Below are 24,866 nucleotides of genomic sequence, written 5' to 3' on the forward strand. Positions count from 1 at the left end.
AGGCAAGTCTTTCAAGAGAAGTAAGAACTTAAGTAGAAGAATATTTACAAAACCGAAACAAAATATACACTGGAATGCCCTTAATTTCCACAAAAGCCAGCTCAAACCATTACAAGTAGCAGGAGTGAGATCTAGAAAAGACTTCATTGTGTCAAGATACATTAAATAGCCCAGCAAAATGTCATATTGTTGCTTTTTATTTGCTAAAAATAACTGCTTTCAAATGCTGATCATTTGTTTTGGTAGGAATTACAATGTGAAAATCCTAACAGCATCCTGTGTAAAAATATATATTTTTTGAAAAATAAGATAATCTCATAACCATCATGCTTTACCTGAAATGTTTATGATGGAAGTCAAAATCACTTATATCATGTCTGGAAACTGGTATAAATAACATATCATGAATAAGTTGTTCAACTGTGATGGTTCCGAAAACTTCGGTACATTAAGATGTGTTTGCTCCACTGAGTCCATCACTCTCTTTGGCAAAGTAAACAAGATTTTGCTTTTTAGAATATTTTAGAAAATTACTGTTAAATGTTACATTTCTACATGCAGTCCCCACTGTTCCTTGAATTGCAGGAGATACACTTCTTGGTCCTCTGATGATTCATAAGATACCTCCTTCTCATACAGTCCGGACAAAATTCCCTCTTTATCAGGATCATCACACTTGAATACTCCTTCACATACCTGATTTTCAACACTGGACAAGGTAGGAATATACAGTCTTCCAGTGTGAGGATCCCAATCTACTAATATGGTCTGTTCACCTTCTTTCTCTGTGAGGCCCTGTGCTATTTTTTCCAGCTGAGGATAGGATGTCTGCCCAGATTTTTCAGTATCCAAGTCCACCAAGTTGATATGGGTCTCACTCGGCAATTCATCTGCTGCGTCAACCATCTTCCAATTAAGTTCCTCTATTTTCTGTCCCAAACAAGGGTCTGCTACCCTCACCTCTAGTTGGGGGCAGTATGGCTGTCCTGTTTTCATATTAACCAAGTCCTCCAAATCAATCTGTGGCTCATCTAGTAGTCTCCTGGAGGCAGAAGTCTTCTCTTCTAGTTTCTGACGGGGACTGAAGTCTTCAGCCCTTACATCATGTTCATACTCTACAGTCCCTGCATTTTTCTGTCTCAAAGTATTCTTTGTTCTAGGCTGGCTGTAAGATGGCCATTTCCTGGTTTGGTCCCCTTCCACTAAAATATCCTCTTCAAGTGAAATCTCTTCATGTGAAATATCAAGCAAGTGTTTTGTTTCCAGCACTTCTTTTGAAGGCAAATCGGTCCCTTTGCTGCCATTGTAAACAGTGTAATAACGAGGACTTTTCCTCTCTGAGAGATGACTGGATTCCTGAGATGGCTTGTATTCATCCATGTTAACAGTGATAAGGTTGACCACTATTTTATCACATGGTATGAAAACACTTTCCTTGCATTTGTCAGTGTAGTGCCATACCTGTAAAGCCAAAAATATTTTGATTTGGGTGAAGTATAATAAAAATACCATCGTGTTGCTTCTTATACTGTCACATAGTTTTAAAATATAAGGCTAGGCTAGACCTTATTAGGAGGTTATTTCAATTTAGGGAAGAAGGAAGTTCATCATGTAAACCTCCAGGAGTGTTAACACGCTCCACTTTTTTTATTCTATCTGAAGTAAAACTATACTATGACCAGCTCTAATATCCCTTTTCTCATCTTCCCCATGTCAAAATAATGGTTAGAACAATTCTGTCAAACTCTGGTTTTGTTTCCACCAGCATAAACTCAAGTGACTTTGGAGAAAACATCAGAGTTGTCCTTGGGTCACAGATTACAGAATCTGTTCCACTCTTTTTAACCAGTGAAGAGGAAGCGCAGCCAAACCACATCCCACAAGCGCAGAGGCAGGTATCATGTTAAGGTATAGCTTACAGAGAAGACGGCTTTTGTGACTCTGTGATAAATCATCTAGTTAAACAACAGGAATCTTTCTAAAATGAGTAATATTTCTAACAGGAATAAATACTGTATGAGCAGTCACTAAAGGAAAGTGCAATAGAAAAACAATAACCAGAAGCTACACTTCAGTGCTTTCAGACTCGAATGGAAGACTAAGACCACTAATCGATGTACCAGGTGGTGTGAAAGCTCCCCCAGGTCAGAAGTGCTGGACCAAAACAAACTGCTTATTTCACCTCCCGCAACCACATGGGGTGCCCAGGTGGAATAGTCTGTGGGTTAGGAAAGCCAGAGAGCATCATTAAAATACCAGGTCTATATTCATTTGTTTACCTTGACATCAACTGAATCCAGAGATGAAGAAATAAAATTGAAGCTGCAAGGTGGTCATAAAAAAGTGCAATGGACATTAAAAAACCCCCCCAACATACTAATTATACATTTATTAGAGAAAAAACTCCTGGAGCTGGAGTTTAGTCTGCTATTCAGTGGGAATTTTTCACTAAGTAGCCCTTTACGTTCTTGGACTATAAAGAACTCTGTCCTGATAGCTCTCCAAGGGAGACCAAGCTATCTCCCCCTGCTATGCCCTGTGTCCCAGGATAAAGAATAAAGAATAAGAAAGATGTTGAAAGACTTCGTCCAGGGCCTGTACTGACAAGAAGCAATGGTTTTAAACTGAAAGAGGGTAGATTTAGACTGGATATAAGGATGAAATTCTTCGCTATGAAGGTGGTGAAACACTGGAACAGGTTTCCCAGAGAAGTTGTGGATGCCCCCTTCATTGCAAGTGTTCAAAGACAGGTTGGATGGGGCTTTGAGCAAGCTGATCTAGTGACAGATGTCCCTGCCCATGGCAGGGTAGTTGAACTAGATGATCTTTGAAGGTCCCTTCCAACCCAAAGTACTCCATGATTCCACAGTTCTGTGATAAAACTAGTGCCTCGACAAGTGCAGGAGGTGTCTCCGTGCACATCTGAACACACTGTAGCAGTAGCTGCTCTGCTTCTTCTGAACCCTTCTGAAATCACAGTCCCTCTGTGAACATTTCTCCTATCACCTCTGTGCTGCTCTAGATTTCCTCAGAAAGATCAACATGTTGAAACCAACCTCCTTATACCTCCCATCCCATGGTGTCATGCAGATTGAAATAACATCCAAGTGCTATTCATTATTGTAATTGCATGTTTATGGTTGAGCAACTTGTTTAGAGATAGCCGTGAGAAAGCTCTGCTGGGCTCATGAGCTGGAAACCAGGAAAATTTCTAAGACTTTATGTGTTCTTTCTAAAAAATTAACAAACTTTGCAGCTCTAAGAAACCTGCAAACATTTTTACACAGAAAGCGTATTTGGGATTTCTAAATCACACAATGTGTGTGCTTATACATCTTTGGGTGTTAGGAAAGGGTGCAGTAATTGAAAGTATTCTTGAAATCCAGATTAAATTATCTGTATGATGCACATGTGCTAAATCCTTCACAATCACAAATAACTGGAAAAATCTGGTAATACCCAGTAACAGTCCAAGCAAACATCATGGGATTTGTATACTGCTTAATTATCTCCCCTTCTTGTTTCTGAATTCAACCAATTAATAACTTGTTCACTGAATCTCTACAGTGCTTCTTCCTAGATAAATTTAGGGAGTGCTGACTTCCTAACAGAGCTTGCCTCAGTGCACCTCAGACCTTGCTTATGGCAATGACACTTCCCAAACGAACAGCTCTGTTCTGATCCTCAATAGCTCTGGTCATCTTTTCAGATCTGGTCATCTTTTTAAACACAGTTGCTAACTTGAGTTATTACGGTGTTTTTCTTGCATTTAATAACCCTCAATGTGATGTTCTTTTCTTGATCTGAATGGGAACTAGAGCTTTTATTTGCAGCTAGCCATGGTTTCCTCCCAGCTGACTCGGAGTCCTGGAAAATGCACAGCTCTGCTGTGAGTGCCCAGGTTGGCAGTGACCTCCTGCAGCAGTGAACACTTACCAGGTTTGTTGGATGTTTCTGTTTGCTGACATGAATATACCTGTGCACACAATAGCATGTCGTTGAAATAAAAAGGACAGCCAGCATGATAGGCAGAATGTATCCAAATATGATTGTTATAGTCTCATCTGCTGTTTTATCTGTTAACAAAACAGAAGTTTTCATTGTACTGAGCAACTTTTTAATGTATTCAGATAGCAATGTGTGCATTCACCACATTGCTTTTTGGATATGGGATGCAAACATTTTAGATAAACAAGGAATTTGCAGGAAATTTTTTAAAAATGACATTTGAACTACAGGACCAATTTTTATCATTATCCAAATTATAAATTAAATTCTAAAAAGAAACAACAACCCCTCCCTCAGGTTCTCCTGTTGCTAGCTTCAGACTGAGCCAGGTCTGCCACTCCCAAACCTCATTCAAGGAGAAAAAATATTCTCCATTCATTAAGACTCAAAGAATGCAGATCCTTTTCTTCAGCGGTACTGATGTACCTTCCAGTCAGTAGATCCCAGCTATGTTTTACTAAAGGCAAAGATTTTTTTATCAGTACAAATGCTCAGAGAGGGGAGAAACAATGCTAGCTTTCACTCTCAGAATGGATACATAAAAAACTCTCAATCAGCATGATTTTTTCTAACTTGCATCTTCTTTTTGTAACTTGCCAGCTTACACTTACCATTCAAGGTAGCAATACAATATTCTTTGGAGAACCCACTGTGCAAAAGTGGTGTGGTGATATGTATCTGTGCACTGACACAATAAGCTGTTCCAGGTTCTAACCAAGGCACAACCAAGGTGTTGTTGCTGATGGAGAAGAACCACTGGAAGACATAAAAAAAATTATTTTTTTTCCCCTTTAACGCCTCAGTTACAGAAAGGTAAAGATCTTGTATGCAAAATGTGTCAAGCACACAAATTTTCTGGAAAGAATAATGATACTGTAAGAACTGCCAGCTGCATCCTTTTTTTCTGAATGCAATCAAAACTCAAGTTATTTATTAGGTCACATCCTCTCTGAATATTTTATTTTCCATTCAATCATTTTTCTACCACTACTGAACAATTTCACGCTTTATATGAAGTAGGATCATGTGCCACCACTATCTCACATTTTCATGTTAATGTTGCAATAGAGCTAAAGCATCACTCCAGCCATAGGCCAATGAAAGGCACATGGTACAGTTCCACAAAATCTTTCAGATTGGGGTGTTCTAGTAAAGACAGGAGCCTTAGAATAATGGGTGTTATGTAGACCTTGGAGTCCAAACTAATTGCTATATGTCAAGCATCTTTATGAAAAAAAACCCACAAAAAAATTTGTCTACCACTAATCGCTAATCTTGGCATTTTAATACCCATTTGACAGAATGTGACCTTTTTGGTGTAAAATTTCTGTCTCTTTTCAGGAAATTCAGAGATTTGCCAGACAGAGATTGTGCCTGGGGGACATGAACAGAAAAACGAATGTTTTTGTAAGTGATCACTGAACTCTTCCTCATCTTAAACTGTGTGTTTAAGCTGGGAACTACTACTTGCTAATGAAATGTAAATCTGCAGAGACAAAGAAATGAAGATGTTCAGATGTGGTAACAAAGGATGCACTTTGTCATGATGTATTGAGAGTATTGCTTAGTAGACTGGCTGGCTGGGGAGCAGCCCTGCCAAAGAGGACTGAGGACAGGCAGCGAGTTGAATGTGAGCCAGCAACGTGCCCTCACAGCAAAGGAGGCCAACAGCATCCTGGGCTGTGTTAACAGGAGAAGAGGGACGAGATGGAGGGGAGGGATTGCCCCCCTGGCTCAGTCCTCATCAGAGCACATCTAGAATACTGTGACCAGTTTTGTTCCCCCCAATACAGAAAAGACTGACAAACTGGAGTGGGTTTAGCAGAGGATCAACAAGATGGTTGGGGCTGGAGCCCTATGAGGGGTGGCTGAAGGACTGGAGTTTGTTCCACAAAGCCCCCTGGCTTCAGGGGGACCTAACAGCAGCCCCCAGGATGACCCAGGGAGGTCATCAAGAAGACAGAGACAGTCTCTTCAGTGCTGAATGGTGGGAGGATGAGAGACAATGCACATAAGTTACAGAACCACGGAATCATCTAGGTTGGAAAGGACCTTGAAGATCATCTAGTCCAACCATTAACCTAACACTGACAGATCCCAACTACACCATATCCCCAAGCGCCATGTCAACCCACCTCTTGAACACCTCCAGGGATGGGGACTCCACCACCTCCCTGGGCAGCCCATTCCAACGCCTAACAACCCATTCTGTAAAGAAATGCTTCCTAATACCTAGTCTAAACCTTCCCTGGCACAACTTGAGGCCATTACCTCTTGTCCTATTGCTTGTTACTTGGTTGAAGAGACTCATCCCCAGCTCTCTGCAACCTCCTTTCAGGTAGCTGTAGAGGGCGATGAGGTCTCCCCTCAGCCTCCTCTTCTCCAGACTAAACAACCCCAGTTCCCTCAGCCGCTCCTCGTATGACATGTGCTCCAGACCCTTCACCAGCTTCGTTGCCCTTCTCTGGACACGCTCGAGTAATTCAATGTCCTTTTTGTAGTGAGGGGCCCAAAACTGAACACAGGAATCAAGGTGCGGCCTCACCAGTGCCGAGTACAGGGGCAAGATCACTTCCCTGTCCCTGCTGGCCACACTATTTCTGATACAAGCCAGGATGCCATTGGCCTTCTTGGCCACCTGGCACACTGCTGGCTCATGTTCAGCCGGCTGTCAATCAACACCCCCAGGTCCAAAAGAAAAGTTCCAAAAGAAAGGTTCAGATTGGATATAAAGAAATACTTTTTCCCTAAGAGGAAAGTCAAGCAGTGGAACAGGTTGTGCAGGCCCCATCCTTCGAGATTTTCAGGATGCAACTGGAAAAACCCTGAGTGATCTGGTCTGAGCTCACAGCTGATCCTGCTTTGAACAGGACTTTGGATCAGAGACCTTCTGAGCTCCCTTCCAAGCTGAATGATCCTATAATTCCTGTAAGGCTATGAATCCTATTTTGATCCTTGCTGTTAAGGACAAAGTGCATTTCAAGAAGCACAGAGCACAGATTTAATAGTGCAGTTCTACAGCCTTGTTCAAAGCTTACCCGCTTCTTTGTTTTTTTGTTGAGGACAGACACATTGTATTGCAGGCCAGGATACACTTGAAGCAGAGATACGGATTCTCCCTCAGGACTTCTCTTCCACTTCTCAGGAGCAGTCAGAATGATTGAAATAGATTTCTCAGTAGAAGATACACTTACCGTTGGTGGATCAATTTTAGCTGGAAAAATGAACATGTACATAAAGCAGTCAAATGCAGTAGAGGCACACTGATTTGACCATGCAGTTTCTTAAAGTGGATGACATTAAATTTTTGTAATGTTTTGGGGAGTTTAAGTAGGACTTTGAACAATTCATTTATATTGGTAGAAAATTATTTTATCAGATAACTAAGAGGATCGTTACAGTGAGAAGATGAACACCGACTTGGAATTTTGCCTAGAAATTCCTGTGACCACAGGATAAACAACCTTGAAACTCAATTTGCTAAAACAAGCTAAATTACCAGTACGTTCTCAGATTATCTGGCACAGATAAGAGATATTGTGCTCTAGAGTATGATTACTGCTTGGTTTAATAGACCCTTTTCAGAATCAGAGTTCTTTATACTGTGGATGTGCCACAGCTTTTATTTGCCTTGAGTAAAGCTTTACCATAGTATAAAAGAGTATTCAGTACATATAAGTCTGCATATATAACAACATATATCCAAATTCTAATATGATTATTTCAATTACTTCTGCCAAAAGCATAAATGTGAAACAACTACAAAGAAATCTAACCTCATGTTAAAATTAAAGTATTATTATAGTATGAAGGCACATGCAGTCTGAGCACACAGTATCAATGCAGGCCATTGAACATCTGGCTGTGTGATTAGTTTTCCTTACTGTCTGTAAGGGGGTTGAATCGTGTGGTCTCCATCCAGTCAGAGCACATCCCATTTAGGAAGGCTTTAACGCTCGCGTAGTATTGTTCTTCGTAGTCAGAGGTCTCACTGGAGAGGTCACACCATGTTCTGCTGATATTCCTGCATTCTGGCTTTCGAATCCATTTGCCAGCACCATATCTATATTGAAAAAGAAAGAGAAAGGAGCTGTACAAAAGCTATTGCCATGATATTAGTCACCTGATAATACAGCGCAGAAATTGATATTACAGCTGATAAAGCTGTTTGCTTATTTTGCAGAAATCTGCCATTTCAAGGAATTCCCAACTTTGGCTGAGATAAACCACAAGATTTCCACAAGTTTTTAATGAAAAATAAATCAGAGTAGGCCCTATCAAGAAAAGGCCATATAGAACTAACTGGGATGATACTGCAATCTAAGTCCAGTTTTGCTTGCACAGACCAAAGCTCTCTCAACTTTGGATTCTAAATCTTTAAACTCTAAACACACGATCAGAGTCAGGACAACTATTTACATAGAGACAAAGTTCTGTCAGAATGGTCAATGGCTCATCCTAGTGTACGGAGACAGATGATGCTCAGGGTCTCCAAGATGAGTGGACAGGAGAATACTCATCACTGACTGTTACTTCTTTTTCTAGTTTAAAAGAAAGACTCCACTGGAATACAGTGAACTTGAAAACCCTTCTAGTTGAAAAAGGGGCATATGCCTGCTACCAGCAATGCCTCAGTACCGACCAGATCTTATACACTAGTAGAAGAAATCAAGATTTCCTTTTAAAATTCCTGCCTGGATTTGCTTAGAAGCTCCTGCTCCTCAAAGTGGCATTATTAAGAATTCCCCTTTGGCTGCTAATTAGTAAGGGCATGTGGCAGCTTCTACATGACTGCAGGACAGTACCACTCACCAGCATTTTCCACCTAGCTCAAGGCCTTGCTCTCCTAGGTAGGCAGAGGCACATATGAATATTTTTGTACTCAGTGTGAAAGATGTCCATACCTATGATGACAGACACTTCCATAGACCAGCTGACCCTGTAGAGTCTGCATAGCTAGTGCTCTCTGAGCATTTTACCCTCTACACAATTATCGTTCGTTCCATAATTACTGAGCATTCTCCCCTTTTCTAGGAGGTGGACTATGTCGCTCCTCTGTTAGCACAGAGGGCAAGATCTGAGCAAAAGAGGTTGCAGTCTCTGGCTGTAGAAGCAACTCCTTGCTTTTCTCAGTAGCCAGTTCAAGTTCCAGGAAACTTCTAGAGATCTACATCTGTTTTAGTGCAATGAAAACATTAGTAGATCGAGGGAAGTGTAAATACTAGAGGTAAAGATTGGGAGCATTACATCATGCATGACAACAGTGCTACACCTATTTATAAGCTAAACTTCCAACACTGTCCTTCAGAATGAACCAGTGCTTTCTCGGTGGGAATAAAGGAAATGGATTCTCATCCTCACTCAAATTCCTTGATATCCTACAAAGGTGCAGACCTTGAAAATATAAGGGCCAGTTTCCAATCACATTACTTGGTTTTCTACAGTACTCAATAACTTCAGTGGATTATCTCCTAGACTACAGAGGCTTGTGGGATCAGAAAAAAATCTGTGGGGGTTGGGTCTGTTAGAAAAGACCAACAAAACACTGGGTGCTGTTCATATTGTATTAAATACTACATATCCTGATCTGTTTAAATGCATACAGAAGGCTAACGCGTACAGATGCCAATTCACAGCACAGTCCTTCTTCATCCTTCTGTCTCATTTCTCAGAAATGCCCCTGAAAGCTCCCATGTTGCATTTTACACTTCTTTCATAGAAAGTCTCCTTACAAATTTTTAACTGAATCTGAAGCAGTACCAGAAGTAAAAGTTAAAAACCATAGTGCTTAAATCTAGCCCACATTTTAGTTCTCATTTCTTTACTTATTAGCAGCTCTATCTTGTATAAAGATTTTTTAGTTATTATTTAAAATGCTAAAATAAAAGTCAGTGGGGAATAAAATAAACAAGCCAACTTACACCAAATACTTCACCTTGTAGAGCACTCCATCTCCTGTGCCTTCTGGTGCCGACCAGTGAAGGACATTCTTCATGTTTATAGATTCAAAATGGACATTCTTAGGATTGGGCAAAGAACAACACAACTCTCCTGAGAAAGAAGATAAAAAAGGAACATACACTAAGCATCTGCAAATACATATGTTTCCAAGTTAACTGAAAAAGATACTTATTTTTAAGTAAGCCATAAAGTTCTACATACTGCCTTTCTTAGCATTAGAAGCACAAGGTTGTTGTCCATGGAACTTCAGTTTTTTCAAATGTCCCTAGCTAGTGCAGTCCCAAATTCCAACTGTATGAGCGTCTTTTTTCTCTAGCAAAAATGGCTTTGCAAATTATGACAGACATTGGCATGGAAATATCCAGGGACTGGAAGATAAAGTTAGAAAAGTTCAGCCTAGAAGAGACACACATTTTTAAATGTATTTTTAAAATTGTAAAGTTATTTGAATATCAGACCAATTTAACACTGGAAATTGTAAAAATATCCTTGATGCTTCAGTAGAATCTTGTTGTAGCTGAGTGGACTTTTAAAAATCAAACCAGGTATTTTTAAAAAGACATGTGGAGTCTACTGCAAACACAGCTTTACGAACAGAAGTATGATTTCACACTGGAGAACCAGACTGAATGATCACAATAGCCCCAATGTCATCTGATCATCCATGCTGATTCTTCAGCAAAACACCTACTGTTAGGTCACTCATCTAAATTGCTGTTCATTGCATCAGCTTTTGAGATGAATAAACAAGCAAGTCTGTGGCTCTTAAGAACCCAGTTTCACATCTTCCTAATACACACTCCTAATCTAATAAATTTAATGGAGATGCTCACATTGCTAAATTGCTTAGCCATGGGCCCAGGGGCAGAATCCCAAGCTCCAAGTTATGACTGAATCTCCAGCACCTCCTGCCATGAGAGATGCACCCGTGGGAGTAACCCTGAGACCAGCCCTCAAGCTGCAGCTGCTGGGAAGGAGCTTCTCGTTGCGAGTGGCCACAAGAGCATAATGGGGAAGAGAAAAACTGAATCTGTGGTTCTTCAAGACTTTTCAAAACCATTAAAGCCCCTCCTCCAGGGATGCAATTCTAGTTCTTAAGATAACAAAAAGAGACAAAGAAAGGGGGAAATAAAGCATATTAACACAAATGGCGTCTGAATTAATAGTCGTTGACATTTGTAATTTCCTGAAACAGACCTTAAGGGTTTTTTGTAGTATATATCATTATTACTACAGCAATAGTGTTCATCCTCCTGTATATGAAACACATAGTTGCTTTTGTAAGTGAAAGTCACCACCATATTCCTATTAACTTGCTGACTTCTAGCTGTCTTTAGGCCAAACAGTAAAAGCTTTTCTCTTCAATACATTTAATAAAACAATTTCCTGGCAGTTCTGTAGAGACCAATTACTTTAAACTGTCTCAGTGGAAACTCTGGGTTTTCCAAGCCCCTAGGTGTATGTTAATGTTGAAAACAGACTCTGGTATACGCCTTCATCTGTATCTTCAGATCATAAAGCTGTTTATAGAGGATATTTCTAATGTTGCTCTCTTTTTATCTCTAGAACTTAGCTAGTGTTCAGTGGCTTTTAAATTTTTTCTAGTCAGAGAACAAGTTTCATCGGGTATAGTCTTTAAGGCAACTTTTTTATTTACAAAAAGTATATAAAAAGTTCCATTTTCTTGAACACAGAAATGCCCAGTGACAGTCACCTTGCAAGAGCTCAAACTATAGACTCAGTTATAATGAAATTAAAAAAGTTTCAGGATGCCTGGGGATGTGAAAGCAGCAGAGAGAGACCTCCAGAAATCTGCTTTACTCTAACATTTGCTTCCAAGTGGGAGATACAGAACCTAGAAAATAAAAGGGTTTGATTTCCCCCAAAATAAATGTCCTCTGCAACTGCTTTAGGTGAAACTAATCCACATGTAAAGATGAAGCTGCCCAAGAGAGTCAAGAAAAGAGCCTAAAATTGGCAACATCTGTTCAGTAAAATAAAGAAGCTCCTAAACCACTAATGTGCACGCTACTAAGAAGAATAAATCAAAACCAGCATTACACGGACTATAAGAAATCATCCATGCATCAAGTTTCATTCTTTGTACCACGTCCCAGCACTAAAGCGTATGGGGCTTCAGGAAACCCAGCAACTGCATAATCAACAACTGGGAATAAGAGATTAAAAAAAAAAAAGTCAGAAGCACACAATGCTGCCCAAGAAGCCCTGAGAAAGGCAACCAGGCAATCTGTGTAGAAAGGGAGGGAGGCACTGAGGCACAAACAAACTTTCTGCTGCAATTCCCAAGTAGGAGGAAATACAGCATAGGTATTTTCTCAGATTGCTGGGAAACAAAGCCATAAAAGTCTTCTCATTAGAAGACAATGAGGAAAAACTAAGAAGTCCAACACGGAGAAATTTAAGAATAACAGAGAGTCTGGAAGAGAATACAGTATATACTGCACAGTCCAAAAACCTTCAGAGGAAAGATTAAAATAATTCTAGCCCTTAAACAGCAGCAGATGAGGAGGAGATTTGTCTCTGGTAACTTGGGCTCTGAGCAAGACATCTACTTTGCAGTTGTCATAAAGAGCAGAGGCAGATAAACTCTTCCATAAGTTGGTTCATCCCTCTAGTTAGGACGGACCAGACCGGGTGAATCTCTCTCCCTCCAGTGGAGATGGCTTTGATCAAGGCCCATCAGCCTTGATCTCTGCTTCCTTGGCAGTTAAACTTATCAGAGATGCACCTTGTCCAAGGAGGAGTGGCTGGGAATACTGTAAATCTTCACCTGAGAAGGATAATTATCCTCCATGTCCACCACAAATGAGGAGGAAAAGGAACAGAGTCCAGTTCCAGCCAGAAAGGAGGCACTTGTGGGAAAAGGAGCAACACATGAGGATGGTTCACCTGGAAGGGCTGCTGGATCTTTTAAAGGGCAGATTGGAGAAACACCTGCCAGAAATGGTACTAATTTAGCTGATTCTGCCAAAGGAATGGACTGGGTGCTCTCTTAAGGTCACTGCCAGCCCCATTTTGATAGGCCTTCTTATACTGTCTGATAAACCTGGCATCGCACTGTATAGTAATAAATTTGGCAGGGGTACTGCTGAATCAGATGCAGGACAGCTGAAAACATCCCTAACATCTCACTTTTCACATCTTTTTTCTTTAAAAGTTTTGAAAATGTGTACTGCTTATCAGGCTAATCCATAGTCACTGAACTGAACTGGCTGGAGACAGCCAGCTCATCACAGACAAGGGAAATTACTTCCACTGGTTTTCTGAATAGTTTGTTGTTTGTCTGTACCTTTTGACATTTGTCCATCCTTGCATAGAAACATTTATATTCCTCGAGCACATTTTAGAGTAGCAAGAGTCACGCATTTGTCTGTTACCTTAAAGTATTTTTAAACTAGTAACATGCAAACATGTTTTTTTGTCGATTTTTTCTTTTTTTTTTTTTTAAATTTCCCTCCTCCTAGTGTGGTTTCAGCTGTGGTAAATGAAGTTTCAAAACAGAAACAGTGACTGCAGCAGATGAGCCAATCTCAGCATGCAGAACCCACAGACTGTATCTTTACAAGATCTGAAGCATTACAACACTGCTGGCATGCTCTCACCTGCCCCCAGCTCGCTGTAATTTGGAAGGCAGAGGGACTGAGACCGTTAACTTTCCATTTGCTGAAAAAGCAGAGATTTGGTTTCTAATTCTGGTCTTGCCCCTTTAGTAAAAACTTCCGTTTACCCTTACAACAAATCATGCAAGTTTTTTATTCCTCAATTCTGCATCAGTAAAACAAGAATAAAACTATCATACTCCCTTATTTCTCCAGGAACAGTTAAGAATAAACTCCTTCATGTTTATTTGATGCTTAGTAGTATCAGGAGGCACGCATAGAAAATAGATCATTCATAAAGCTTGTATGTTCCATGGTTATCAGTCAGGAAAGGACTCAAGTACATGCATCAGCTTGTTTCAGTATCTCATCTTTAAACACAATATATCCAGTTATATTCTCATTTTATTTCCATTAACCGGTATTAATGGCATGAGTGTCACATGGAGTATTTTCAGTTTGTACTGGCCTATGTGAAAGCAGAAATCAGTCATACATGTTGCTTTGCTAGCTTTAGTCTGTCTCATCAATAGTCTGCAATGGCTGTCATCACTTCCCACTATAAAAAAGTAACTTTATTTATTTCTTGCATGGAAGAACCTGGAGCCCTTATTACTGTCTTTGGAAATGCTGTAAATCAGACTTTGAGTAATATCATTCCTTACATCTTCATGACTCTGCACACCTGGACTGGAAAGAAAGCAATAATATAGGCTTACAAACTTCACCACCGCAACAAAGATCCAAGTCCTGATCTTAGAATAAGCTATTGTGAGACTCTCCAAAATAGACATGACTTAGCCTGAAAACACCTTCATGTGTGAGCGAAAAAACCCACTGACGTCAGTGAGATTATTCACATGAGTAAAAGACTGCATGGCAGGTGCCTCATCTTCCCGTTATGAAAGTGTCTGCTGGGTTTAAAAACCTGGTCAGTTTTATTTCACAGAGGGCTCCCTGCCAGGTAATGTGCCTTGCTCGAGTCGGTACGGTTCAAAGCTCAGTTTTGGTTATAGCCATACCTATCTATCCATGCACACAGACACACACACACATATACAAATACAAGCATTAACACACATAATTTCCATGTTACAACTATTATCCATGCAGTGTATCTGCTTTTTATCTGCTAGGAGGCACCACTGCCTATCTCAGTGACAAACAGCTGTGTTTAATGTCAGTCTCGCAGAACAAATACAGCTGCAACTGCCTGTGCCCTCTCCCTATAAACAGGTTGGTTAACTTTTCACTCGAGTTGAGTAACCTAGCAGCTGCAAAGCATAAAAATACACAAATACATAAAAACATAGATATTTTTTCTGTACCCTGGCTAAAGTTCTGGGGTGGGGAGAAGGCAGAGGACCCACTGAAAGCTGACCTGTTGACACAGAAATGCCTCCAGTGTAAGTACTGTTGTTGACTGTACCGCTCTCAAGCAGAGCAATCATCTGCTGTGTTTTACTGCGGCATGGCCACAAGGGTGAAAACATCAAATTATCCAATAAAATAAGACAACAAAGAAGGTCACAGGGCTTCTCTAGACAACTGTAAGATATAATTTAAGACGGTGAGTGATGTGGAAAGCATTAAGACAGAAAGGCGAGTCTTACTGCAACACAGTTTTTCCCAATAGTCACAGTAGTAAAACCCAGGGACTCTTCCCCTATAGTCTCAGAATTTAAAAGAGGAACTCCTTTTCTGACATCATCAGATACTTTGGCTTCAATTGTTGCTGTATTTTCTTATACAAAAGTGGCCCTTAGGAGCACCTCTGATGGAAACGGCTCCTTTGCGCTGGGTGCCGAATTTACAGACAATGCTGCAGGCACTCCCTGTGCCTCACCATTTGCAGCTGCCACTTCAAGGCCATGGATCTAATCCATGCTTACATACCCTGGAGAGAGGGCAGCCTTTCCAACAGGCCGAGTTCCCAATTCATCTTTTCCCACTGGGAGCTTAGACCCACCAGTGAAGCATCAAGGAATTTAGGAGCAATCTAGGACACGAAACATTTGCTTCTGGTGATGCTGTAAGCCCCTGCCCTTTCCTTAGCCTTTCTGTTCAGCTTTGGATGTCTTCCACCAAACTCCAGTGAGATCTTGCTTGCTCCTTCTATACTGCTGCTCTTCATTTCCTAAGGAATTTTTGCTCTCTTTTCTTCCTCCAGCTCATCTGTTTCAATGGTTATGTTGTTCTCAGTGAAAAATATTCCCTCAAACACATGCCTAAACATAACATAAAAATGGCCATACTCAGAACAAATGTCCATTTAGCATCATGTTTGGTGGCACTTGCTAGCAGAGGGTTAGGACTGTCTTTTCTGGCACATCTACAGCCACAAGCAAGCTGGCACTGGCCATGAAGGAATGCAAGGGAGTACACCAAAGTGATAAACAGTTCCTGAGCCAAAATTGGAGATCAGAAGTTATAGAGAGGAAGGGAAACCCAGCAAAGCCAGGAATACATGTTAGCAAATGTCATTATCTGCTATTAATCATCTTAGCAACAACTTAAACGAACGAGTTAACTTTTTAAAATTAAGTGGGCTTGGAAGTTCTTCTCTGTGCCAATTCTTTTAGACTCGAACTCAACAGGCTGGATAATGAGAAAGAAGAGGAGGAGGAGAGGCATGTAGGAATCATTACAGCTTAGCTGTCTTTCTCCTCAGGGGTTGCTGGAGCTCTGCGCTGCCGGGTATGAAGCTGGGCTAGCGAAACCCTTTTGACTTGAGCAGCGCTGGTGGGAATGTGGGGAGGAGCACGGAGGTAATTTCCTGTTCGAGTCATAACAGCACTTGAGACCTAACCACAGAGCACACTCTTGCCCTCCCAGAACAGGAGCCCATCACTCCCATCACAGCCTGTTCAGAGGGTGCACAGGGGAGAGAAAGACAGGGACAGAAATGGAGATGTAAGACTACATGAAAACCAGGTGGTGGAGCAGAGAAGCATGAGAGAAGAGGTGAGGAAACGTGGGAGAAAGATGAGACTGGGACATACGGACTTTGTTTTTGAAGAAACAGGCAGGCTGCCATTGGCAACAGGTGAACCTGAGGAGGTCATCTGGGGAAAGAGTGAGAGTGGAAATACAGCCCAAAGAATGGGAAAGATGCAGAAGGGGGACTGAAGCTGTGGCTTGCCCCAACATGCTCTCCTCCCATGTGAAGCCTTGTGTTTATTTATCCAAACCATGTCCTAACTTATAAAAATACCTCTACAAAGAATATTGGTCAAAGAACATTTCAGACTCAGTCCAGAAAGACCCAACTTCAGAAAGGAGGAAAAAGTCTTCCCAGTCCGTTGAAGGCTTGCTAGGAGGCAGTTGGAGAGGGCCATGGCAGCTGACCTCCATTCTTCTTTGCTAACTTTGGTGACAGAAACAAAATAAACTGAATTTTCTTCCCACTGCGTTGAAGGTTCACAAGTGCAAGAGTAGAGCTCACACTACCTAACATTGCCCTGCTGCGAAAACCTTTCCTTGATGCACTCCAGCAGGAGAAAGTTATTGCGGGTATGTTTTCTATTAATTCTGAGTGATCAATACTGGCCTGAAACAAGGTGAGTTAAATTTAAGGTGTGCTTGTCTAAAATTATGCAAAATCACTTCAAGGCTTTCAGAGCCATAATCCATCAGAGGTGTTTTGTGTTTAGTTTTTGGGTTTTTAGGTTTTTTTAATTATCAAATTGAGTAAGTTTTTGTTAAGTTTGGAATGCAAAAACATGTTTTGTTAAAAAGAACTAAATTAATTTTAAAAGCCCACTGTTGACACAATTCCATGACACAATTGCTGGTTTTTAAAAGAGATGTTTTGAAGTTATATAAAATATTAAAAATAGCCCAACTGTCCAGTGCTTAATTTTGAGGTTTTTTTCCCCCCTAGAACATGTTCAGCATTACCAATTTATTACTATTTAGATCAACCACAACCCAACAGCCAAGAAAATGAAAGCTTAATTAGAATACCTCTGACATCTTACATTTATTTTTCAAAATACCCAAGGGTTAAGTAAATTTTGTGTTTGAAATATTGTAAAAATTATGCTGTGTGACAGTTATCAGCCAAATTCTGATACACCACGTTTTGAAACACTCCTAATCCATCCTTACACAAAAGATCTATTTTTTACACATAAACTGAGCAAAAATTAGTTTTAGCTTTCATCATTTAGTGCGGGCTAATATCTCTTAGGCAACAACAGTCCAATTAGAACTGACAGCATTATATTTATTGCCTAACAGGTCTTGCTCCTTGCTCTCTGACCTACTGATGGCTTGTCTAGAGAAGGGATTTTCCTTTTCTTGGAGTCCAAACTAATTAGTGAAATCCCCAATTCTGAATCCACATTTTCCCTTGGGTAGGAAATTGAGTGTGATGTCAGTGGAGGATGAGCACTTGCGTTCATTTCTGAGGGAAAGGCAGTCCTCAAAAGCTGCAAGTCAAACACCTTCTTCTGCATCCGAGATCTGAAAGGAAGGACCCTAGCAAGCTTGCAATGCCTCATCTCTTGCAGACAACTGGGCTGCCAAGGTCACACAGCCATCCCTGTTTGAACGATCATAGATTTATTTTTCACAAGAAATGAAGGTTTCCTGGGGTACCCACCCATTTCTGTTGGTCTCCTGTCAGGTACAGGTTGGTGTGTTTTGAGGCACAGTATGACTGTTCACAGTGTCCCACAGTAATTTCAGATGTGATCAAGTCAGTATCTAATTAGAGATATAGTAGTCTTTTTAGTATCTTTCCTGTACTCAACAAGCATTTTTTTGTTAAAACCACCAGTCATGATTTTTAGACTCATTTACCCACCTACAGATTTAAGGTGATTTTGCTGTACAGAGGAAGTCATTCAGCATAATCATCTACGTCTGTTACACATAAGTTACAAAAGACTGCCTCAGAAATGGCGTTAAAGGTGGTAGGTAACATGCACAGTTGGATCCAAGGGACAGTGCGGTGTCGCTGACATTCAAGAGAACAGCCAACACACTTTGATGAGATCAGGAGGAACGTGACCATCGCCTGGGCTGGTGGAGAAGCTACCTTTTGGTCATGCTAGGTCTACTTTTAGGTCACAACAGGTCTACTTCTGTGCCTGTCTGCTACCTTCTTACAGTGGGAGAAAGCCCTGTCAGCAATCACACGTGCCTCAGCCTTCTCAGGGCACAGTCAGTTTCCAGTGCTTCTGAGCCACATCCCGTACATTACTATTTTGACTAGAGTACCCATGAACAGCAGGATATTGATGTACAGAAAAAACAAGGAAAGCCAAGAGAAGTGAAGTCTTTTGCAAACCAGATGCAATAATAAATATGAGCTCAACAGCTTCCTCCATCCTTTAAGAAACTAGTAAGAAATAAATTAACCCCTTTCATCTAAGAGCTCTAATACCCACTCGTGTGTTCTTATGCACAGAGTGCAATTAAGCTCATGGTAACAGCATGGTAAGATCCTTTCACCTCCTGAAGCATTCTCCTTCTCTTACCTCTCTTTGGACACATTCCTGTTCCCATCACAGAAAAGGGAGTGGAAAATGGAAGACTGAAAAATAGCTAAGCTATCAGCTGAGATTTAACTCAAGGTGTTGGGGTATATAGAAGGGAAGAAGAGACTACAGTATTCCTCCTGTCCCTTCATTGATCTTAAAATACTCTTCCTGTCTGCTTGACTACTGCAAAAGTCATCTACTTTCCACAAGAAAGAGATACAGTTTATTTAATCTCTTCACATATAAACTATCCCATACCTCCACTCCTACAACTTATTTCCTTTTCTTTCTGATTTACCTGGTTTTACTGTACTGTTTTCAAGACAGGATGGGCAGTGGGTAAAAACTTGCAAGTTACTGGTACACCAAGTATAAAGCACAAAAGGATCTGTACATCATTTAAACACAGCTCTCCTGTAAAACCTCATTTTTATCTAGAGATGGGCCTGTCTTCCAGAATCCAGGGTTTTATAAAGCTAAGCTTCTTAAACTATGGGAGCTCTTGTTTGGCCCATAAAGGGTGATTTTTCTCTCTATTAGCTATTAATCCTGTAGTTGTAAGTAATCGACACCACTTCTTGGAGAGAAATCAATCAGCAGAAATCAATCTGTACAAGCCACAACTATAAAAACAAACATAAACTGGAACCACACATGCACAAATGACTTGAGCAATCCTAACCACTTGCTTCTCTTGGAATTAAGACTATAAAGGCCACTAGAGAACAACAGCCACAGAAGGGTAAGGTTATCAGCTACAATCGTAAACCTGAATGTCTGCGTGGGGAACTGCAACACACTTCTAAGTTTTGGACTTTAATCACAAATCCCAGCAGTGCTGGAAGTTCCTCTACAGAATGAACTTCCTCCTTTAACCATTTCCATTCCTAATTAACAGGCAATAAGAATTTGTCAAGTTGTGGAAATCATAAGCAAAGCCAAGCACTAGGGCACAGATCACAGCATAGTCTGAAACAGCCTGGCATGAGATTGGAACTTGGAGATGAGAGGATAAGGCTGAGCCCTTCAATTACATAAACATGACACTCCTTCATATACTGTAGTTCTCCTTATGCCAATATCCCTTTTTATTTATTTCTGTGTTACAATTATTTAGAGGGCCAGGAAATATCACTAAAAACACCAAGCTCAGCCTTCCCATATACTTCCACTCTTATTTCTGAAGCTTAATGCCCTCTCTGGTAAATACACAAATTACCACCACCACAAATACAGTTCAATCCTGCTGAGTATATAGACATATACTAGGTAATACAAAATACTACATGCACAAAATTGTCAAGTTTTCTGAGGGTTCAAAAATCATTATATTTGACAGTATTTTTCCTCACTGCTTTTCTCATCTCTACTGTTGCATGAACATATTCTTTTCTTCTTGGAATCATTTAGCTAATCAAAAACGACAATTGTCTGTGAGTTCTTACTGCATTTGCGTAACGTACTGTGTTTTGGTAACATACAGCCATCACTTCAAGTGCAATCTATAAACTTCCCAGGACACAGACATCAGAGTATATCCACAGGTTGATTAGCCTATTTATTATGTGCACACTGCATGACTTATATATGAAATAATCTGACGCTTCAGTATGCTATTTAATACTTTAGCTAATACTTACTGGCTGTGTCTATGCAACAGATCAGCCTCTTCTCAGATCAGAAATGTACCTTAAATCACCTTGTGTCAATACCAAAACATCTCAGCACTGCTCAACTTGGAGCCAAGCATTTCACTTCTGTCCTTCACAAATTATGACTGGTGCTCAAAGACCATGCAGGAATAAAAGTGGTTGTTCAGGCTTTGTTTCTATCAAAATAAGCTGAGCAAGTCACTTCTGCTGTTCTGCTTTTCAGGGGGAGTGAATTGCGAACAGCAGTCTCCCCCCTCCTCTCAAATCCAGGAGCAGCATCCACAGAGACTTCAAGCTTTTAAATCACTGCAGGTATGCTGACCTCAGGAAGCTGCCTCAAGGATTCACTGTGGGCATGCGAGGAGGAAAGGAAGTGGATTGTTAGCACTGGAATACTGCCTGCCTGCTGGATGGTTTCAACATGATAAAATATGCCTGGGCATCAATGTGGTCCCTGAAATCCAGCTCAGTGGCTTTAACTGCAAAGCCTGTACCATGACCCCTTTTATCCTTTTATTCTGTATTTCCCAGAACAACATCTTGATCAAAAGGGATATTTTGTACATTTCAGTGCTCTGGTAACTGTGAAAGAAAACATATTGAAATTTGCCTAAAGGGAGGTCTGAAGCTGCCTCTGAAAATGTAGATCTGTTTATTAGTAAAAAATATGATAATGCGGAAGATGAAAGACAAGTAAATTAAATCAGGTGTGTCATTGCAGACCAAGCAACTTATGCAACTATTAGAAAACATTAAAAGGATGAAGCTTTCAAGGTCCCATCATAAGAAATATAGTTGGTATAGCCACATACCAAATCCAGTAGGATCTATGCTATGTCTACATTAGTGAGTAATGCAACCCAATATGAGCAGGTCTGTTACATGAAAAGGTTGGTATTGAGAAAAGCTTGTCTATACTATACAAATTCCATGATTTTTCTTCTTAACATTGGACTAACTCTACTTGCATTAGATGTACTGATGAGGCACATCTTCCAGGGCAGCTTCATCCAGAAAAAATCCAGTTCCAAGACTGCATCACAATACAGACAAAAGCACAGTAAGTGAAATGATTGAGAGATTTGCTTCAAAAATCACATGCCTTACCTGAACAAAATTAGTAAATGTCTTAAATAGGTCAAAATGCTTCTATTTTTGAAGTACAGCATTCAGGTTCATTTCCCTTTCCTCAGAATAAGTATATATTGTAGTATCCATGTCATTCTTTCTTCTGTATAGATGTACAAGACAGAGACTGGACCCTACAGTAGGCCAGAAATTTTAAGGTTTTTCTAACTGCAGTAGAGTGTGGTTAGGAAAACCTCCACTAAGAGCACAGGGAAGGATTTAAGATGGAGCATGGTAAATTAACAGATTAACATTCTACTACTTCCAAAATTCAGGATGTTCCTTCTTATCCTTATGAGTGTCTCGCAAAAATTGCTGAACTCTCCCATGTGGTAAAGAACATGCTACGTTTCTTGATCCTGTTGATTAAACAATGACTCTCTCATTTTTTTTCCATTTGCTTTTCCATTTTACATTTTCATTTGTTCTAGAGTACAGATTTTTAAACAGTGAATGAAAGACTAATTTATAAAAACCTCAGTGAAGTGCAGTGACAGGTATTTTTGTCCTATGCAAATCCAGGTAATGCTCAGCCTGTTAGGTGGGCACAGGTCACTAGACAGCAGTACCTGCACTAAATGCAGTCAGAGACTGCTGAAGCAGTATATGTAATCCAGTAAGGATAAAATTGTACCCACTAACACACCACAGTGAAAACAAAAGGTGTTTTGCAAAGGTCCAACTGTGAGTTAGCATTTAAATGCTGCTGCCACAGAGTTCAGAAAGGAATTCAACAAGAGATCCCAAGGGGACGGGCACAGCACAGATCCGGTAAGATACAAGAATTTTGAGTCTGCTAAGTCCTGCTGTAAAACTGCTTTCCATGGCACTTGCGCCCCAGTATACTGTTCCTATTCCAGCACCAGATCAAGCCCGCAGAGCAACTGCAGTATTTTCAGGACTGTATCTACTCACGACTGGCAACCCAGGCTTCTTCTGTTGGAAGAAAGTACCCAAAAGGGACTCCTCTACCTACCGCTTCACTTTGGAGAAAGAGCAGGGGCACTGCAATGACAGTTCTATACCTCATATAATTTTTTCCATTATTATCAAAATACTGCTAGGCTGATTTAAACCAACTTTTACTGTCTCGTGCTGAAAGAGGTGAAAATGGAATCTCTTAAGCCTTCAGTGAAAGACACAGCTCTCCCTTCCATGCTGGTATTGCTGACTGTCAACAAAAACCTGGAATTGTGTCCAGCTAAAACCTCAGGAATGTGCAGACTCCCTTCCCCCTTGAACAACCATTAGACAAAATCAACATCACCCCCCTGACATTCTTCTAAACCTTCTCTGCAATCAAAACCAGTTTCAATCAAATTTTAAATTGTTTTAAAGGGCAACCGAATGCCAGTTACAGATTTTCCAACACACGTGCACTGATGATCAGCAGACTTAAATAAGATGAAAACTACATAGTTACCTAGAAGAGAAGCTGGCATTGGTACGTCTGAAAGCCACTCAAAATCACTTATGCATAACAGAGTAGTTTGTAAAAAGAGTTAACTGAGACACAGTACTTGGTGCTACTCAAGAGCATTCAGGGTAAGAGGAGCACTCCTTACTACTGTCCAGGTGTCACAGGATCTGGAAGTTTTGCTGTGGATTTAAATGGGAGCAGACTCTGTCCTTACGTACTTAAGTTTCGGAGGCAACATTTGCAGCAGAGAACAAGAGCAGGAAGACAGAGTAGGTTTCTCAGAAGTTCTGCTAATCTCTGCAATGCCTTGCCCGGTTTTATACTCGAGGGGTATAAAAAAAAAACAAACCATGTGTGATGCTTTTAACAGCAGCAGGGCATCCACCATGCACATGCATCCGACAGCTACGGTTTACAAGCTCATTCCCACTTGGTAACATCCTTGCCTGTGCCGGTGACAGCCCGCTCCAGCTGCCGCCCTTGTGCTCCCTCTGCCTCCTGGTGCTCGGATGTGGCTGTCACCGGAGGAGCGCTCCGGTCTACTGGGGAGAGAAGGGAGTCAGAGCCACTCAGGACACCGGCACATGAGCTGATTATCTCTGCCAAAACCCCGTCCTGCCTTTTGTTCCAACCTGTCTCTTGACTGCTCAGGTAGGAGTCCTGGGGCTGGAGACTGTCAAGCACAAAGGAAGATACGAACAGCAAAGATATTTGGGGAATTAACTCGGTGCACATAACAGGACCGTCCCAAGAGCACGCTACCAATTTACAGCTGAAAGTAAACTGACAGGCAAGCGTTGTAAAACCCAATCCCAGCGTAACTATAGAGAAAAGAAAAAGATGAAGCAACGCTACAAAAATACCTAGTCCTCTTCTTCCAGGTAAGGACCGGAGGCCAGAAACTCGAACATTAAATAAAGGCAACGCTCGCCAACGCGAACGGCACCAGCGCCCCAGCCCTGGCCCGGCCGCCGGCGGCAGCACAGCACGGCTCGGCCCGGCACGGCTCGGCTCGGCACGGCTCGGCGAGCCGAGCCCGCGGGGCCGGCCAGGCTCTGCCTGCCCCGGCCGGCCGCCGCGCCAGGAGAACCGGTAGCGCGGAGCCGACCGCGGGGCCCGGCGGCGCGGCGAGCCCGGCTCCCAGCCCCGGCCGGGGCAGGGACGCGCATCCCCCGCGGGGCCGGCGGGCAGCGGGGGGCGGGCAGCGCCGCCACCTACCTGTGTGCGCCGCGGAGGGCGGCGGCAGCAGCAGCGGCAGCACCAGCAGCCAGGCCCCCCCCCGCCGCGGCCGGCCGGCGCCCATGGGGGTCACATCTCCCGGGCCGCCGCCGCGCAGGTGGCAGGAGCCAGCGGGCGGGGCGCGCAGGGCAGCGGAGGAGGAGCCGGGCGGGCCGCGCTCCGCCGCGCTGCGCGGGGGCGGGGGCGCGCCCACGGGGGTGGCGCGGGACTGCGGGCGCTCGCGCGGGGCTGGGGGCGCTCCCGCCGGGGGCCCGCGGAGGCTGCGCGGCGGCGGCGGCGGCGGCGGCGGCGGCTCCCGCCCGGGCGGGTGTCGCGGCGGCAGGGCCCGTGTTCCCGCCGCTGCGCCGCC

The 24,866-nt window shown here is 42.0% G+C and overlaps 1 protein-coding gene across 3 annotated transcripts; it reads right to left on the minus strand.

Moving 5' to 3' along the window:
* Positions 1–179: 179 nt before the first annotated feature.
* Positions 180–24,604, minus strand: IL20RA (interleukin 20 receptor subunit alpha). 3 transcript variants are annotated; one of them, XM_074862630.1, is made up of 7 exons: positions 24,497–24,604; positions 9,930–10,059; positions 7,893–8,071; positions 7,047–7,222; positions 4,620–4,764; positions 3,937–4,076; positions 180–1,461 (listed from the first exon to the last, which is right to left on the minus strand). In XM_074862630.1, exons 1-7 carry the CDS (start codon positions 24,579–24,581, stop codon positions 544–546), a joined length of 1,773 nt encoding a protein of 590 aa, XP_074718731.1. In that variant the 5' UTR covers positions 24,582–24,604; the 3' UTR covers positions 180–543. The 3 variants fall into 3 exon arrangements, with proteins under 3 accessions (XP_074718731.1, XP_074718732.1, XP_074718733.1); XM_074862631.1 differs by having other exon boundaries at positions 9,944–10,059; positions 24,497–24,596; XM_074862632.1 differs by lacking the exons at positions 3,937–4,076; positions 4,620–4,764.
* Between the last annotated feature and the right edge of the window lie 262 nt (positions 24,605–24,866).

The sequence above is a fragment of the Strix uralensis genome, chromosome 3 (assembly GCF_047716275.1).
Source record: "Strix uralensis isolate ZFMK-TIS-50842 chromosome 3, bStrUra1, whole genome shotgun sequence".
In the NCBI taxonomy this organism is placed as follows: Eukaryota; Metazoa; Chordata; class Aves; order Strigiformes; family Strigidae; genus Strix; species Strix uralensis.

Bases quoted from the DNA above. Each gene is read 5' to 3' on its own strand.
- IL20RA (XM_074862630.1), bottom strand. From the start codon at position 24,581: ATGGGCGCCGGCCGGCCGCGGCGGGGGGGGGCCTGGCTGCTGGTGCTG. The intron at 8,072-9,929 runs GTAAGTTGGCTT...TTTTCAATATAG, and splicing joins TACAAGGTGAAGTATTTGGT to ATATGGTGCTGGCAAATGGA. The intron at 4,765-7,046 runs GTAAGCTTTGAA...TATGTCTTCCAG, and splicing joins ACAAAAAAACAAAGAAGCGG to TGGTTCTTCTCCATCAGCAA.